Source organism: Pagrus pagrus (genome assembly GCF_965226575.1).
Source record: "Pagrus pagrus genome assembly, chromosome: 18".
Taxonomy (NCBI): domain Eukaryota; kingdom Metazoa; phylum Chordata; class Actinopteri; order Spariformes; family Sparidae; genus Pagrus; species Pagrus pagrus.
In genome coordinates, this window is record NC_140202.1 from 12,283,039 (window position 1) to 12,301,290 (window position 18,252).

Sequence of the window (18,252 nt, forward strand, 5' to 3'; positions counted from 1 at the left end):
GAAGTTCAAATTGTATATAGGCATGCTCATTCATTATGCAACAGAGTGACAGAAAATACAGTACTTTAAAGTGCTGATTGCATGATATTCACACTGTTGATTTGTATATGTAATTTCAGGGCTAAAGATGAATGCAAGTATGCATTGTTAGAAAGCACAAAGTACCATACAGGGTCATGAGATAAACGTTCAGTTTAAGAAATACAGATTAATCTTTGTGTTTCTTTCAAAAATGAAACTGCATTAATGAGAATTTAAGAGGAATCTTAATCTGTTGCATTAAATAATAAAATAAATAAACCAAATGGAGGCAGATGCCTGTATGATAAGCCCCCATGCACTGCCTTTTATTTGACAACTACCAATAATATTCCACATTAACTTCTCTCATCAGCATTTCATTCAACTGTGTCAGCCGAGCAGTCTTCCATCCATGTATGTAAAAAACACTTTCCTGGGGCTTGATGATTTTTGCTGGCAGCTCTTATTTGGACTTGTGTGAACCCTCAGCCCCGCCCCTGGTCCCTAGACCCGGTCTGGGTCTTATTTAAGGGGCTCCTCTCACCCTCAGCCTTTGTCCCAGTGGAAGCATCCGCCTACCAGTGCAACTTGGTGAGTCCATTTCCTGGCTTGTTTCTCTGAGATACTGAGCGTGTCTGTGTCACTTGTGTAATTACTGTCATTTGTGTGATGACTGTCAGAGTCTATTAGTTGTGCTTTGAGCTGATGATACATAGATGAATGAATGGATGAGTGCTGGGCAGGGTTACAACTGGAGTAACTGGTTATCCTACATTGATTGCCATTGGATTTTAAAATCAACATTGTTAGAATAGATTTTCTGTGGAAGCATAGACAGAACTTTACATATTGTATCTCAAGCATATTACATGGTTTTCCTTGGATCAGTGCTCAAAAAGCGTTGGAGAAGCTGACCAAATCCACCTATGCTTGAATGAATGAAGTTAAGAGGCAGCTGAGGCATGGAGCCGTGTAGTAAAACGGTGTCCCGACAGATGGGTGCTGGCCTGGCTCTCAGTCAACCTCTCGCAGACCTGAAATAGCAGGAGATGCATGTGTCACTTGTTTCACTCCGTTAAGCAAACTGGGGGTGCTGAGCTTAAAATAGCTCACAGGTTGGCTCTGTTATGCCCCTTTTTGGTGCTACCTCAGCAGCTCTGAGATGTCCCAGGAACAATCGCGACTGTGAAGATATGGTATCAGTAGTGGTCCAACAAGGTTAGCACCAAAATAGCACCCAGAGGCATGTTTTAATTAGCTGTCTATACATAGCACCCATTGAGGTGTGTTAGTGTTTGAAAGTGATAATAAGTCCAGAGCAGTTGAGGTAGTGTTGGCAGGTCTTTGAATACCACCTAGATCCCTGCTAATGCATGTTTTAAAGGTGCACTATGTAGTTTTGGGGGTGAAAGAGAAAGATCTTCATTGACTGTATTTTTTTATGTTTAAACAAACTCTCTTCATTTTCATGACTGAATAAACAAACTACCTTTAAAGGACAACACAATATCATACTGCTTATGTGGCAGACCCTGCCACCTTTCTAGCTTCAAAAAGTGTTATTATTATTAATTATAATAACTGTTCTCAGTTATAAGAAAAAGGGAGCAGAATATGAAGGGGTGCTATGTATAGACAGCTAATTAAACATGCCTCTGGGTGCTAATACAATATTAATTGTATTAGTACCTCATTAATATTGTACATATCAAAATTCTGAGTTCGAATTCCTTCTCTAAAACTACAGCCTGCCCCTTTAATCATGTGCGTGATTTATTGATTATGTCACTGACTCCTCCAGATATAGCAGGTCTAGTCATCACATCATCAGCCACTCCAGCGATAACGTGTCTGTGATTGTTCAATTATAACAGGCCTTTGTGCTATGTATTCCATGAGAGCCAGTTTAGACAGCTGTTCCTTCCTAACACCCATCCTAAACCTTCTCACCCCTCCCTCAAAATTTCAGACCAGCCCAGTAAAGCCTAATCATGTGTGACGACGATGAGACTACCGCCCTTGTGTGCGACAATGGCTCTGGCTTGGTCAAGGCTGGATTTGCCGGAGATGACGCTCCCCGTGCTGTCTTCCCTTCCATTGTTGGAAGGCCCCGCCATCAGGTAGGCTTCAATCTGTCCCTGCCAAGTCAAAACCAAGAGCAGCTTCGACTTCCGATATCTTATGCTCCTGTTATGTTTCTTCCCTCAGGGTGTGATGGTGGGTATGGGTCAGAAGGACAGCTACGTAGGTGATGAGGCTCAGAGCAAGAGGGGTATCCTGACCCTGAAGTACCCCATCGAGCACGGCATCATCACCAACTGGGATGACATGGAGAAGGTCCGTGTTGACAGTAGGACTCATTTACAACATTTATGGCAGCTGACCCTTCCGCATCCCTGAGAATTCACAGCCATGGTGGAGGCTACTTGTTGTTTCAGGCCAGACATCAACAGCTGTTCTCTTCCTTCCTCTGATAGATCTGGCACCACACCTTTTACAATGAGCTGCGTGTGGCCCCTGAGGAGCACCCCACCCTGCTCACTGAGGCCCCCCTCAACCCCAAAGCCAACAGGGAGAAGATGACCCAGGTACTTTATAGTCACTACTCTCCGCTGCGTTATCATATACTTGTTCTTGAGTGGAGATGAATCTTTCATATTCTGCTCCCTTTTTCTTGCAGATCATGTTTGAGACCTTCAACGTTCCTGCCATGTACGTGGCCATCCAGGCTGTGCTGTCCCTGTACGCCTCTGGTCGTACCACCGGTCAGTACACTGCAGCTTTTTCACATGTACCCATTTTTTGTCTGTGGTAAGTAAAGCAAGGAGCTAACATAAGAGGGGGCACTGTTTAACCATCTGGCTAGATACTTGTCTCATTGTCAACTGGAGGTGTTAATCTCTCTCCAGCAGACTGTGTGCCATGTGAATTCAGCAGCATTATATAGTTTATGATGTGAGACATACTTCAAGAGCGCCAACCTAGCTGCCAATTCTCGCCTTCACAGGCATGCATAGCTCAATAACTATGGTTCCTTTCTGCTTGCTAAAGGTATCGTGCTGGACTCTGGTGATGGTGTGACCCACAACGTCCCCATCTATGAGGGTTATGCTCTGCCCCACGCCATCATGCGTCTGGATCTGGCCGGTCGCGACCTGACTGACTACCTGATGAAGATCCTGACTGAGCGTGGCTACTCCTTTGTCACAACCGGTAGGTTTACGCTATCATGATTAATTTGTTTAATGCACATGCAAGAGGTTTGCACGTGTTGTTTCTCAACATGTGAACTTTCTGTCCCTTAGCCGAGCGTGAGATCGTGCGCGACATCAAGGAGAAGCTGTGCTACGTGGCTCTTGACTTTGAGAATGAGATGGCCACCGCTGCCTCCTCCTCCTCCCTGGAGAAGAGCTACGAGCTGCCCGACGGTCAGGTCATCACCATTGGAAACGAGCGTTTCCGTTGCCCAGAGACCCTCTTCCAGCCTTCTTTCATTGGTGAGGAACTGATTGAATTTTGAATGTTTTTTGATAGACAGAAGACATGCAGCATTCTGTCTCAGACAAATCTCATCGCTTGTGCTTGTCCTCTACCAGGTATGGAGTCTGCTGGTATCCATGAGACCGCCTACAACAGCATCATGAAGTGTGACATTGACATCCGTAAGGACCTGTACGCCAACAATGTGCTGTCCGGTGGTACCACCATGTACCCTGGTATTGCTGACCGTATGCAGAAGGAGATCACAGCCCTGGCCCCAAGCACCATGAAGATTAAGGTGAGAGAACTGCAAAGGTTTTATGTTATCAAATCAAGACAAAGTGAATTAGCACTCATTAAAACTCAAATGTTGTTTATTTGTTATCTAGATCATTGCTCCACCTGAGAGGAAGTACTCCGTCTGGATCGGTGGCTCCATCCTGGCTTCCCTGTCCACCTTCCAGCAGATGTGGATCAGCAAGCAGGAGTACGATGAGGCAGGCCCCTCCATTGTCCACAGGAAGTGCTTCTAAACACACAACCAACCTCCTTTCGTCCATGCATTTGTACGTTGTTGTCTCCTGTATATATATGTGTATGTTCTGTAATAAAGATAAGCCCTTGTGAGAGTATCTCCTGTACTGTTTTTGACCGACAGAAAACAAGCAGCATGCAGGGATCTGGATAACTTTGTGGAGTTAAACACTGCACGAAAGTTGAAAGTACAGATTAATTATTTGAATATATATATATATATATACATTTATATATCATTTCAAATTATTTTTGGACCCCTGTCTATCATTTAAAAAATATGCAGCCTACTGTTCTTATACCCAAATAGCAGTCACATCAGCATCAACATGTTAGCATCTTTTTAACTTCAGATCATCATCATAAACCAACAATACAGCGGATAAACATCGACAAAGAACTGTTACTTAAAGCAAATAGAAAGTTAAAGTTCAGGGAGATAGAGGTTGTGATCTAAAGACACTCTTCTGCTTTGTCTTTAAGATATTGCCAATTTTCAGAATTTACCTTGAGATTTACCTTTTCCACTGGTGGAGTTTTCTCAATTTGTATTCACTCCTTGTCCATTCAACCATGGTCTGCCATGCTCACCGCTCTGCTAGTACACACAATAATGAGTGACACTGTCATTATGTAGTGTGACACCTGCGTGTACACCACCTCCCTGTGTGATCCTGGCTCATGCCACTCCACCCACACTGGTATGCTCAAGAGTTTGCTGAAACAAGGTTGGTGATGCCTCCACCTAGTGGTTGAAGACAGAAGTGAACATTTACTTTTACTTGAGAAACTTTTACTGGTGTACTCACCTTTTTGGGAGTTAGATGTATTAGTTATGAAGATGACTGTGTATAAAAATAGAAAGATTATGTTAATAGGCTGCAGCGTCTAGCAAGATGGGATGTGAAGAAAGGAGCGACGGCTGTCAATCAAACTGCGCAGTCAATCAAGTTAACCTGTCACTGTCTCCACTGTCCCGCCCCCTGGGATGCAGAGTTTGACAGACTATAACGGAAACTACCACAAAAAACGACGATGCAGCTACAACAGAGACTGGGAGAGTCTTTACGATTCTCAACGAGTTTTTTTGCGAACTTTGCCAGAGTTATTTCCCAATTTCACACGACCTGAAGCGACACAGTACCTGCGAGTCTCGTAAGAAACGTGTGGCTCAAAAAGATACGAGCCAATCTATGAAAACATTCCTCCTGAAACCCAAAGATGACTGCCAGAGAGATAAGATAACAGCAGCTGAAATCACCAGCATTTACCACAGTGTGCAGCACTCCCAGCCATACAGGTCAGCAGACGGTGGTTGTAAGCTAGCACCTTTTCATTTTCCCAGACTTGGAGATTGCAAAAAAAAACAAAAAAACAAAATGCCATGTGGTCGAACAAAATCAGCAGTTGTAGTTACAGATGTGGAGAGTAGTTTGAGAGAATTAAAAACACCAATAGTTCCCCCCCGAAGTAAAAGAAACGCACACGATGCTTCTAAAATATAAACAGGGCTGCTTAGACTATAATAATTAAGTCCTTCACATGGTAAATAAAGGTCTTACCTGTAACCTGTACAGTTCTATTGTGCTACTAAATCAACCAGCAGGTAAAGCATATATGTTATGAGCTACCAGACAGAATAGAAATGTTTATTTTTTAAAGTTAGATAGACAATATATCAACTTTTTAGACTACGTCCATAATTGGTTACGTGTCCCACACAAACATACCCTTTGTCCCACAATTGGCTTATTTGGATCTGGTCACCCTATTTTTCAGCCCTATACAGTCCTCTCACTCTGTAGAAAGTGATCTAAAAAAACATTAATATTGTTTTCATTTTCAAAGCATCATCAGATAGTTCACACAGTGGCTATACATCATGTGCCAGAGGCATAAAAGCAGGTTGAAAGATATTACATCCGATAATAGTTACAACTTAATCAAAATGGGCGTTTGTTTGTTACAATGTGTACAACATGATCCTGTCCAACATTGCTTCATGCATTTCCCATTTTAAAGGTGCGACTAGTTTCTATCACAGAGTCAACCGGTTGAAAAGAAGCGTCCACTTTAAGGTTGATCTGTCGCAACAGAAACCGCCCCGCCCAGCGGGGCTGCTCTGGGTAATAAAACACGCGCTCTAGAGAATGCTATTCGAGCGGTTTCAGCCAATCAGAGCGCATAACGTAGGGGGCGCCTCTGTTTGAATACTCTGCGGAAACAGGCAGCCTTGCAAACGATTTGATCAGCGAAACATAGCACAATGCGGTTAGCTAGCTAAGTAATTCGGAAGTGAGAAGTACGTTTGAGACCAGGTAGACAGTCATTTTAAGTCGTGTGACACCGAGAAGCTCTTTCGTGTTTTCCGCGTGAGGGTTTTTAATGAGCGAATGCGAGCCGTTAACCTAGCTGGCTAACGTTAGCTAGCTAACTGCATTGTAGCTGAAGCCAGTACTGACACGTTTATCGAGTCGTTTACATCTCTATGGGACTGAGCGACTTCGTAGTTTTTACTATTGAGGGGACAGTCGACTGTTGTTTGTGAAGATCGGGCGTCTTGTGAGCAGTTAACGTGAGGATGACTTAGCAGAAGTTTGGTGAAAGTGAAGTTGGAAAGGTTCGTGTCAGGACAGAACTTGCGTAACTGCGGTTTGCGTTGGTCCTGACAGAAGAGAGTGGACGAAGTGTGTTTTTAAGGTCTTTTGGAAGTACAAGATAGAAGTGTAAAATGAAAGTCATGGAGAAGAATGTGATGCGTTTAGTGGCTGTGCAGCATCTCCGCACAGCGTACGGGATAAAGACAAAGAACTGGAACAAAAACAAAGCAGCCAGCTGCAAGTCTGCAGCCAGCAGCTCGGTAAGTAAAGGAAAACATTCACCAGTGTAACTTACAGCATAATTTACTTGTTTTATTTGTGACTTGATAACAGTCTGTTATGGCAGATTCAGCAAGTTCACACAGTATCAGCCTTGGACATACTATTGTTAATCTGTTGAATCAGATTAGCATATTACTGAAAGCATGCCCCCACTGATGAAACCCATTTGTTCACAGGCTGTTGTCACCCCATGTCAGTCAGTGCAGATGCTTTGTTTGGCTGTTCTCGTGATTATTCACACCATAAACTTCTTTACCAGCAACAAAAAGCCAAGTCTCACAAAACACATAAAGGGCAATGTTTTCTCATAAATCTTTGTGGCACTTTCTTGTGGACTTTTGGACATTTTGGCAAGAAAAGCCCATACTTTAGCAAGACCATAACTGAATTTAATGTCGGTTGATTTTCAAATGAACTCTGAAAGCCTTGTTTCTTCCTGTGCACGTCACTCATAATTGGCTAACAGGAGTCACAAGATTTGTTGGGAGAGACTTTGTGACTTTTTCAAATGAATGCTGAACTTCTGCATTTGTAGGGAATGCCCTAAGATGTGGTAAGAGACAGCACACTTGAACTCAGACTTGGTGAAGAAATGTTGAACTGAAATTAAGTAATCCTTCTACTCTAAAAAAACACACTGAACAGATTACGATCTTTGAAGTTAAAAGCCAACATTAAGTGGCTGTTGTAGCTTATAACGTTGTTCTCAGAAACAATAGGAATGTTTGGCTGCCAGCCATCAAACTGACCCATGAGCATTTTTAATATAGCAGTAAAAAAAAAACATGACTGAGGCAAATACCTCAGGTCTGTGATGCTGCTGGCACGCGATCTTAGAATGAATTACCAGCCGACAGGACATTTGTCCTCCTCCATATTGTGTAGCCTGTTTAAATGTGATCAATATTGGATCTTAATGTCCTATTTTTCATTGTTCGATTGTTCCCTCAGACAAAAGTTTTCGGGGTGTCCCTGGAGAACTTACCGTACTATAATATGGAATGTGGGAGCGTGCCAAGGCAAGTCGAAATGCTTATTTACTCGAGCTCACATTTGGCAAGTCATTTCATGTCCTGCCTTGTACATTTTGTGCTAATGAGATTTCCCTACCCTCTTAGCTTTCTGGTCGACGCATGCATGAAACTGCTGGCGCACGTCGACACCGAGGGCCTGTTCAGAAAATCTGGCTCTGTCATTCGCCTGAAAGCGCTCAGGGTGAGTGATGGCTGAAGTCGACCTTGTATTCACTGAGGGCCCTTGACCCTGAGAAAGGTCTAACACAACAGAGCTGTTTTGTTTGTTCAGGCAAAATTGGACGCTGGTGAGGAGTGCTTGTCCACTGCGCTCCCCTGTGATGTGGCCGGTCTGGTGAAGCAGTTCTTCAGGGAGCTGCCAGAGCCGGTGCTGACCACAGAGCTGCAAGAGGCTTTTCTCAAGGCCCAGCAGCTCCCCACCGCGGAGGACAGGACATCTGCCACCATTCTGCTGTCCTGCGTGCTGCCGGACAGAAACCTAACCGCCCTGCGTCACTTTTTTGACTTCCTCAACAACGTGTCTAAGAGGTGCCAGAGTTTAATTTAATTGGATTCTTCTCTCTGGATTATTATGAAGCATCCATCCCTCGTTTAAGATGTTTTTTTCCATCTTTTTTATCTTGGTCTTCATAAAAACATTACTGTTTTTTCTTTGTTTAATCACAGGAGTGCAGAGAATAAGATGGACAGCAGTAATTTGTCTGTAATCTTGGCCCCAAACCTCCTTCACTTTGGAGACGGTACAGAGAAGATGAACGCCAACACCGAGAGACGCCTCAAGCTGCAGGCAGCCATAGTACACTGCTTCATAGAGAATGCCCACAGCTTTGGTATGACCTGACTTGAGGCATTTTACCTGTACTGTGTGTCACTACTGTAGCTTTTTAGCTAATATCGACTGTGTCTGTGTGTCACAGGTGTGTTGCCACAGTGTCTTCAAGAGAAAATTCCAGCCATGATGGGCTGTGAGGCGGGCGTTCTGTCCCCTACTCATGATGAACTTGAGGAGCTGGACTTGAACTCGGGGATGAAGAAGAGACACAGACGCAGCTTCGGAGGTAAGACTATATTTTGTTTGGTGAAAACTGTAACTCATCCGGTGCAACTACTGTGGAAATATTTTGTGACAGAAGACAGACATATCCATGTAAAATAGAGCCCTGTATCACATTACCTGTGAATGAATAATGTTTTGCAGCAGCTTTAGTCAGTAAATACTGTTTCTATGGTCCGGTTTGTCTCATATTTCAGATATGGTCAATGGTGCTCTGAATAAGATAAAAACTAATAGAACACCAACAAAAGCCCCCCAGTCAGACAGTTTTGGTAGGTACTGTGGTCGGATGAGATGATGTTGCCTGTCATATAGCATGATGATACTGAAGTAATCCATCTGCTGTGCTCATAAAACAACAAGCTTTCTGTCTTCTGGTGCGCTTCAAATAAAATAGATTCACATTGGCCTTGATCATGAATAAGAAGTCAAATGAATGATGTGAAATTGTGCCTGGTTTCTAATGTCTTGTCTTTGCTTTTCTGCCTTCCATTTGCATGGATCAACCTCTACATTGAATGCTAAATCTCAGTGCCTTGGCTCAGAATCATCTTTGTAATGCTTTTAAATGCAAACACAGCAAATTCTGCACATTCACAGACATTCATTCTCTTTTGATTTTTGCCAGTCTTTTCCTCCGCAACTCCTGTGATTGCAACGCCTTCCTCAAAACGAAAGCTTCCTCTGGAATCTGGTCACTCTTTTGGATTCTCGAACAAGAAACGTAGATCTGTCAAAAAGAACCTTGGGATTGATTTACTTCCCAATTCTTTGTTCAGCGGTACTTCCACTCCTGGATCAGGTATTGATGAGTGTTTAATCAAATGGGCATCAGCACTGTTGTGTTATCTCGAAAGCTTGTGGGTAAGTTAACATATTTTTTCCCCCTTCTGTATATTGTAGCTTACAGTGCTTCAGGGGTGTTGGAGTCTTCCCAAAATATCCTGTCGCCGGCAGGCAGGTCTAGAAGGCAATCGGCTACGTCTGTAAGGAGGAAGAGCCGGCGACTCAGCAACAGACATGCTGTCAACAGGTACACATTTTCTTCTTCCTCCTGCTATCCTTAAATTTCTTGTTATTTGTCTCTTATGGAGAGATGCATTTTGCCACACAGCCATGCATTTCCCACTATGCTTCACTATACAGCGAGATAAGAGTTCTGAAATATTATCCCCAGAGTTGCATGGTACTGACTCATCTCATGTTGATAATTGTTTTAATATCTGTTTCAGAGTTGAATCTGGGAAGGCTGGCTGCTTTTCTCCCAAAGCCGGCAAAAAAGAAGCACCGCGCAAATCTCTGCGCTTGCGTTTTAGCCTGGGGAAGAGCAGCAAAGACGCTGTAAGTGTGGTTGCGTGCCAGACTTCACATTCCTCTGGTTCACAGATAAAATGGCGTTAATCAAGTGCATCCAGGCATTCAAATGCACATAGGATGTTTTATGTTGGGGTAAATTGTTGCACACTAGCACTTTTTTCATTGTGTAACATTCTAAGTTTACTTTCAGTTGCTAACACATTTAAGCTAATGCATGCATGGCTTTTAAAGGACCTGTACTTCTCATATGTTACTGAATAAATTGTTGTATGGTACAAAGCCATAGGATACTCCCTGTGCCCAATTTTCAGTGATTTACACTGTTAAACACTCAGGTGAAAGAATGTGATTATATATCAGTAAATACATCAAATATATTGTAAGCTGTTGGGGGTACACAAGATGAGCTGTTTAACTTTCTAATGCTCGTTAGTCAATGTATATTCTTCACTTAATAAAAGGTTGCTGACCAACGAATCCGATATCTTGTTTCTTCTGAGTGATTTTTGTCATCCTCTGAAGAACTAACCTCAACAGTTAACAATATTAACATATTAATGGTGCATTTTGGGTAACATCTATGGGGTCCTCTTTAACCAAATAATACTCTCAAGCTTAATCCTCCTTCGTTCTTTCATCTTCCATTTCTCATTCCATGCTGGTGATAAAGGGATCTGAGTCCATCGGCTGGCGACTTGCCACTCAGGAGAGCACCACCAGTTTTCGTTTCACCAAAGAGACTGAGTTTAGTCCGTCAGTTCAGCCTAGAAAGGCTGAATCCAAAAGTGAGTAGCAAATAAAGAAATCAAGCGAAGAAACTTCACTTCTAAAGGTCTTTTTAGTTGTAATACCTGCTAATATTCCACTTTGTTTTCCAGGCTCCAAGTACATCAGTAAGTCAGAAGACAACTTGCTGACCCCCCAGTGTGACTCAAGCGTCCACCGTACCTCGTGGAGTGGGGAGACTCCTGTAGGAGCCCAGGCTTTCGCCGGAGGATCTTTCACAGACACGCCCATGAACATGTGCCTAAAGAGCGGCTACAAGTCTGAACCAGCCATCGTCGTATCAAAGCCCCCAGCGGTGGCCAGCCTTCCCAAGAAGCTGTGTTGTGCTTCCAGTGCTGAGAGCCTGGAGAGCGAGACCTCCATCACTGAAGCCCAGAGCCTGACTGGTCCCACCCTGCTGAAAATAAAGACCCTCACAGAGTTGGGTAGTGATCCCCAGGCTGCCATCCAGGAGCCCTGCAGCTCTATGGGGCCAGACCAAACCAAACTATCAGACAGCATCCTGCTCCCTCCACCTAAGACTCCTACCGTCCTCCAGGCCTCAAGGTTCCCAGCTCAGCAGAGCCTTCTGGCTGACGATCAGAACATTACCTTTGGCCAGATTGAAATTGCGGCTTTGTCGCCTCTGCATATTGATAGTGTAATTTTTGAGTCTGGTGTTTACAGTCGTCCAGTAGTAAAGGCTGATGAAAGTTTTCCATGTGCTGTTCCCACCAGTAGCCACAGCAGCTTTACTGTGGAAGAAAGTGACCGGGTGGGGCAGGTGAACTGCAGCAGGTTGATTGAAGCTCTGGACATCCAGAGTCCTGCTTTCTTCAGAGTGGGCGTCACCTCTGGCCTGCAGTCCACTCCGTACAAGCTGGACCTAGAACTCGGCGATGAGATCGGTACTACAGCCAGTTCGGTACATGAAAGCGATGAATCGTCCCAAGAGATTGGTACCAAAATCCAAAACCAACAACCCCTCTCACCACGCAGCCTGGAGACCGAGAAGCGTAGGGTGGCAGAACACATCGAACACTTCAACAAGCTCACCCTTCATTCTCCCAGAGGCCCCAAGGCCTCACACATCCGATCACCGCTCAAGTTCCAGCGCACCCCGGTACGTCAGACTGTCCGCAGGATGAACTCTCTCCTGGGAGACAACAGGAGACCCACCAGAAATGCAAAACTCCTCACCAGTCAGAGCAGTCCGGTGGTGAAGGCAGTGAGCATGGAAAGCGGCCTCTCCCCTCACCCACAGCTTCAGCCCTACCAGGATGATGCACAGGTGGGACCGTCCCTCAGCGTTCAGTCCATAAAGAGACCACCACCAGTCCCACCCAAAAAGCCAAGCACGTTGGCCCGTAAAGCAAAGGTCTGTGCTCTGGGCGACGTCACAAACAAGGTCCAACCAAAGACCAAAACGGCCTCTTCTGAACCAGCAGGAGCTCAGAAGCCTCTGGTGCAGCAGGTAGTGGAGAAGGACATGACCCATTACAGAGGTTCACCTAGAAACCCTCTGAACCAAGGGCGACTGCTGTCTGCTACCAAGCCTGTAGATTTATAGTCCCAAATCTTTTTTGCCTTTTACATTATCTCGTCACTGTGCAGGTCTGTCTGCTAGGACGACATGACATCAAACATCCCGTATCCACATTTTCAGGGGTCTTAATTTATTTCTAAATTAGGTAGGTGCTGTTTGTGTTGAGTTAGGGCCTTAATGGGAGCTGTTCATATGCCTTATGTTTAGAAGTGACGTCTCGACACCAGCCTATGAGATTATGTCGCATAGTGTTTAGACTGTAGTGTGCAGGCCAGATTTTGAGTGTGATTGATGGTATGACTGGAAATGTTTAGATCAAGTCTTTTATTTATGCTTTTTTATATCTAATCCTTAGTTAGATGTTTTTACAAAAATGTTTACTGAAGTTGCAGCTTTGTCTTCATTAAAGAATATTTTCTTACTGTGTCGTCGTGAACAGAAGGTAAGAAGTGCGCCTTTTGTTGGATTTAAAAAGAAAGCCGAGCAGTATTGATCATGTCTATCTCAGCCTATTAATTTCAAACCGCCAGTAAAATAACTTTGCCATGTGAACCGCTTCACACAAATAAAATCAAACGGCATGTGCTGTATGTTTGTCTTCACTTGAATTCTTCTGGTTTGGATAATTAGCACTTGTTGGAGCCACAAGGGGGAGTCGTACAACCACTGCTGCAACCACATCACACGGGAATGATTTCCAAAACCAGAGGTTGCAATAACTGTTTAGGCTGACCTGTTGCAACTACACTCCGGATGAAATTCTTAACTGTTTGTTCGCGGGGTTTTTTTTTTAGTTTAAATTTGCTCTTGTACATTTAAAAAAAATGATAATCTGGTGATTCTTTGATTAAAATTTTTTTTTTCTTTTGCTTTATATAGAATCTGATCACAACTATTACTTAAAATGCTCAGCACACCAGCTCAAAACATGTTGCCTTGAAAGAAGTGAATGCATGCTTCTTTTTTTATTTCCCTTGTAAATAATCTGAAGAGTAGACAGTGAAAGGCTGAAGGTCAAAATCATTCTGTGTGATTTATGCTTTTCATGTGCAGTCAGGTTGTGTTCAAATCCTCCATTTGTGCAGCAGCTTAATGTCATTATAGCGCAGTGTGCAGGCTGTTATTTCTATTTCTGTTATTGGTTTGATTCTCCACATTCATGCGCTGCGTTGTGATACATATATATAACAGATTGGATGTTTGGGGTCGAGGCCATGTGTTCAGCAGATGAGTTCACGGGTAGAGAGGACGGTGCGATGTTGGGAAGCTGAATACTCACCTGTCCGAAAAATGAAATACACCAATATATAACAGAAATGAGGGAAATCCACTAACAGACTAATTACTAATTATTTATGTCATAAAGATAAATGTTAGGCATGAATATTCTGATCATAAAATCATTTAAAAAGTTAAATTTTTAGAATATCATCAGGGCTGAAAGTGTCATTTTCCCCAACAAAATAAACAGCTCAATGGTTTGATTGTTTATAACCATATTTTGATATTTTTAAAGTTGTAACACATACCTTTAAACATAGTCATTAACTTATTTACCGGTGTTTCATACATCATGTCATTAGGCGTTAATCTTTGTGTTGCCAGGTTGTGAAAAATCCCATCAGCAGCACGCTTGATTATCTTTTTCGACACAGTATTTAGTCAAATGGACACTAATTAGGACTCTACCCTCTGGTAGAGTGTCTGGACTAAAATCAGTGAATCAACAATTTATTGACGTTTTAACTCGAGACTTGCAGCTTATTAGGAAGTGCAAACACTTATATTTAAAAAAAAAGATTAGGCTGTCAACATCTACAACAGCATTTTACCAATCATGGAAAGACCGGACAAATAGAGGTATATTGCACAATCTGGCAACCCGGAATTGCTCCTAATAGCATCTTAAATAGATTTATAGAGCATTAGTAAATTATTGAATAACTTCTATTAGTGGCATTTATAAACCATTTACAAAGGGGCCTTATTGGATAAAGTAAACTGACATTTTTCTTAATGTAATTTTACACAATAGTCTACTTTGGCCATGCATAAATAAACTACATTCAAAATTTAGTCTTCTGTTTCCATTTTTTTAATCATGCAGAAAAAAGCTCTCGTGATGTTGAGGGTTCACATGTGTGCTCATGTGTGTTAACTCTTCTGAGTTCACTCTTAAATTGCATGCTCGTTCGCAGTTTGCGGGCGGACCGTGAACGCCTCCTTCCAGTTTTAAAATGAGGATAAATGGCACAGATTCATCATCACGCTCCTTTCGATTCAAAATATCAACTGCTTTACTTTTTCCATGTGCGCACAAACCTCAGGCCTGTCCGCTCTCCGCTGGTCTCCCCCTCTTCCTCCTCCTCCTCCTCCTCCTCCTCCTCCTCTCTCCCTGCCCTTGCTGTTCCTCGGTTGTCTGCTGTCTTGAAGTGGGTTCAGGGAAGTGTTGAGGGGGCGGACAGTTTTGATTTTCTCTACATTGTGCTTAGCCAATAATGTAGAGGGAACTGTTGTGCACATCTCAGCTGGCAGACATTTAAAAGGGAGACAGTCCGGCGCTGCAGCAATTTGTATTAAACCCCCTGGCCCCTGTCTATGGAGCGGCTAGTCTCCCACCCATCCACAGTCCCGCCAGCGTACAGTCGACAGCAGTAGGTGCCTATCACCTCGAGAAGGTGCCGTCGAGGACTGACAGGATCAGATCATCGCACTTGTAGCAGTGGAGGCTCGCGCAGGTGAGGGAATTTGGACTGTTTCTCCACGCGCACCGTCTTCCGCCACTTTCATTTAAAGTTTATTTCATTTAATGCTGATAGAAATGACAAAGCCGCATGCTTGTCATCCAGTGGTGAGCATGTGTGAATACGCATGGGTAGTTAATTAGACATTTAAGAATGTTAACGTGCTTTCGGCTAAACCTGGAGCGCCCCTGCGCCAATTGATTGATCGATAAAGTTTTGTGCACAATACACGAAACATTGTATTTTTCACTCAAATGTTTAGATTAAGGTTTTTCAAATATACAGTTGATCGTTTTTGCACTTCAGTCTCGCTTTGCATGCAGCTTTACAAAAAGGCAAGCTGTTTATGTGCGCTTTTACGCAGCGTAAAAGCCTTGACAGCTGTGCGTAACCCGTCCAGCGTTGAAACGGTGAAGGTGATGAATTATTTTCTTCTCCTCCCCAAGGATGGCCAACTCGACGCGTATCTTCTGCAGTATGGTTTTCATCATTGGGCTGCTATCCTCTCCCGTGGATTCCAAGAGAAACCGAGGTTCACAAGGCGCCATTCCTCATCCTGACAAAAACAACCCAAACGAATCGGAGCAACAACCGCAGCCTCCGCAGGCGGGCTCCGGGTCCCGGCAGAGGCAGGGCGCATCCTCACCAGCCGACGAGGTGCTGGAGTCCAGCCAGGAAGCTTTACATGTGACGGAGCGCCAGTATTTGAAACGGGACTGGTGCAAGACGCAGCCCCTCAAGCAGACCATCCACGAGGAGGGCTGCGTCAGCCGCACCATCATCAACCGCTTTTGTTACGGACAGTGCAACTCCTTCTACATCCCCAGGCACATCCGCAGGGAGGAGGGTGCCTTCCAGTCCTGCTCGTTTTGCAAGCCGAAGCGTTTCACCACCATGACGTTTACTTTGAACTGTCCGGACCAGCAGCCACCCACCAAGAAGAAGCGCATCCAGCGCGTCAAACAGTGCCGCTGTATATCCATAGACCTGGACTGAAGGCGCACAGAAATGTGTTGTATGTGTGTGTGTGTGTGTGTGTGTGTGTGTGTGTGTGTTTCATATTCTTATTCTTCGCTGTCAGGATTGTCGTTTAGAAAAAGAAAAAGAAGAAAGGCTGTCACACAGACAATAACACTTCTCCGTCGAGGAGGACGCATCCATGGAGGCTTCCTACGTGCGGCGTCTCCTCCTGCACAACGTGTGAATAAAAGTGGACACGCAACTTATAAACCAGAGCTGAACTGCATTGACCATTTTACCCCTCACCAGTTTGAAAACGAGCATCACTGCACGGGAACGCTGACTTGGAATGGGCACGTTTTACGCACGGCTTCCTCTCACCTGACGAGGACTGCACCACCCCGGTTTATTTACTCACTGCTCACAAACGGGAAAACATTCCTGCCCGATTTTGTATTTGTGTGCACATGTGATTGTCTAACTGGATGTTTCCACTGTGTGGAATTCGATGGATAAGAGGAAGTTATTTGTAAATGAGAAAAATGTGATTTTATTTCGATATTTCAAGAATCTTTCAAGGTTAATTGATTTCTGTAAAGTTTTTCTTCCTTTCTTTAAGTCGAGTCAGTTGTAGAGACCGTAGTGTTTATTGTTAGTGAAAACAGACGGTGTACAGTGGTGGTTTCTACATTATCGAGGTTAAATAGTTGTAAAATGTAAAGCCATCTTTGATGTAAGCGGTTGGTTTATCTCTTTGATTAAATTATCCATGAAAACATCGAATAAACGGATGTTGGAATATCGTGCATATCATCTGTTACTTTGCACCTGAAGTGAAGGAGGAAAGTGTTTTGTCTCCTCAGACATTTGCACTCTCAGACCCCGGGACACATTTCATCGTAAAACTAGTCAGTTTTACGAGAAAAGAGGTTACCGGCTCCAACTATCTCTTGAAATGATGCCATTTAACTTCAATAAATTTTGTTACATGGCTCACAAATCTGTCGGACGACTGAGGAGAGGGAACATGGTGCTTAAAACTCAAATGGTGAGGGGGGTTTCAGCCTGAAACCGCACCAATTTCACTTTTCTATTAAAAGAAGGCTGAAATTTTGCAGATTTTTTCTTGACTTAAAATGGCAATAAAAATCACCCTTATATTTTATGATCCAAGCCTCAATCTGTGGGAGGATTTTGAGATGAGCCACAAGAGTCAAAAGTGTAAATCTACAGTCAAAAATAAAACTTTCATTTTCTTATTTGACCTTTTTATTGACTATAACCAGCTAAATTTAAATTTTAAGTTACAAAGTGAATGTTGGTATTTTAGTGATACAACATTTAGGCTAAGACACAGAAATGTGCATCTCATTAAAGGTGCATTATGTAGTTTTGGGGAAGAAATCTTTAAATCAGAACAGAAAGATCTTCACTGACTGATTGTTTTTGCCTAAACAAACTTAATTAACAAACTCTTTGTTTTCATGACTTGATAAACTGAATAAACAAACTGACCTTAAAAGGACAACACAATTTCATACTGTTTTACTTTGTTTATATTTGGCGGACCCTGCCACCTTTCTAGCTTCAAACAGTGTTCTGTGGGACCTCATTTTTGGCTTGTTTATTCAATTATGGAAACAATAAATATTTCTGAGTACTTCTGTATTATTACCTCATCAATACTGTAAATATTAAAACTGAGTTTGAATTTCTTCTCTTGCGCTTTTAAATATCACATTCCTAAAATCTTTTTTTAAAAAAACAACCTCTTCACATGACAAATTTCTCAAGTTTGTGATGATAATCACTTTATTTTAGGGGTCTTCCAGGAACAAGTTTAATCGCCTTGGCTTTAAAACTTGACTCGCAGTTTATTGAACGGCCTCGCTGAAAAATGGTTCATCAAATCCTC

The 18,252-nt window shown here is 43.2% G+C and overlaps 3 protein-coding genes across 3 annotated transcripts; all 3 read left to right on the top strand.

Moving 5' to 3' along the window:
* The first annotated feature begins 507 nt into the window (after positions 1 to 507).
* actc1b (actin alpha cardiac muscle 1b) lies at positions 508 to 4,133 on the top strand. The gene is made up of 9 exons (XM_084380589.1): positions 508 to 612; positions 1,991 to 2,141; positions 2,230 to 2,358; positions 2,499 to 2,609; positions 2,702 to 2,786; positions 3,073 to 3,234; positions 3,327 to 3,518; positions 3,618 to 3,799; positions 3,891 to 4,133. Exons 2-9 carry the CDS (start codon positions 2,013 to 2,015, stop codon positions 4,032 to 4,034), a joined length of 1,134 nt encoding a protein of 377 aa, XP_084236715.1. The 5' UTR covers positions 508 to 612; positions 1,991 to 2,012; the 3' UTR covers positions 4,035 to 4,133.
* A 2,078-nt stretch (positions 4,134 to 6,211) lies between these two features.
* On the top strand, positions 6,212 to 13,223 carry arhgap11a (Rho GTPase activating protein 11A). Its single transcript, XM_084380591.1, has 11 exons — positions 6,212 to 6,895; positions 7,869 to 7,936; positions 8,036 to 8,132; positions 8,223 to 8,479; positions 8,618 to 8,781; positions 8,869 to 9,009; positions 9,634 to 9,807; positions 9,909 to 10,038; positions 10,238 to 10,346; positions 10,993 to 11,107; positions 11,201 to 13,223. Exons 1-11 carry the CDS (start codon positions 6,767 to 6,769, stop codon positions 12,655 to 12,657), a joined length of 2,841 nt encoding a protein of 946 aa, XP_084236717.1. The 5' UTR covers positions 6,212 to 6,766; the 3' UTR covers positions 12,658 to 13,223.
* Positions 13,224 to 15,139: 1,916 nt separating this feature from the next.
* grem1b (gremlin 1b) lies at positions 15,140 to 17,079 on the top strand. The gene is made up of 2 exons (XM_084382105.1): positions 15,140 to 15,371; positions 15,824 to 17,079. The coding sequence occupies exon 2, from the start codon at positions 15,825 to 15,827 to the stop codon at positions 16,371 to 16,373; it is 549 nt and encodes a 182-aa protein (XP_084238231.1). The 5' UTR covers positions 15,140 to 15,371; position 15,824; the 3' UTR covers positions 16,374 to 17,079.
* Positions 17,080 to 18,252: the final 1,173 nt, after the last annotated feature.

Excerpts from the sequence above, each read along its gene's own strand:
- grem1b (XM_084382105.1), top strand. The coding sequence starts at position 15,825 with ATGGCCAACTCGACGCGTATCTTCTGCAGTATGGTTTTCATCATTGGG.
- arhgap11a (XM_084380591.1), top strand. The coding sequence starts at position 6,767 with ATGAAAGTCATGGAGAAGAATGTGATGCGTTTAGTGGCTGTGCAGCAT. Across the intron at positions 8,782-8,868 it reads AGAGAATGCCCACAGCTTTG|GTGTGTTGCCACAGTGTCTT; the intron begins GTATGACCTGAC and ends TGTGTGTCACAG. Across the intron at positions 10,347-10,992 it reads GGAAGAGCAGCAAAGACGCT|GGATCTGAGTCCATCGGCTG; the intron begins GTAAGTGTGGTT and ends CTGGTGATAAAG.
- actc1b (XM_084380589.1), top strand. The coding sequence starts at position 2,013 with ATGTGTGACGACGATGAGACTACCGCCCTTGTGTGCGACAATGGCTCT. Across the intron at positions 3,519-3,617 it reads CTTCCAGCCTTCTTTCATTG|GTATGGAGTCTGCTGGTATC; the intron begins GTGAGGAACTGA and ends GTCCTCTACCAG. Across the intron at positions 3,800-3,890 it reads CAAGCACCATGAAGATTAAG|ATCATTGCTCCACCTGAGAG; the intron begins GTGAGAGAACTG and ends TTTGTTATCTAG.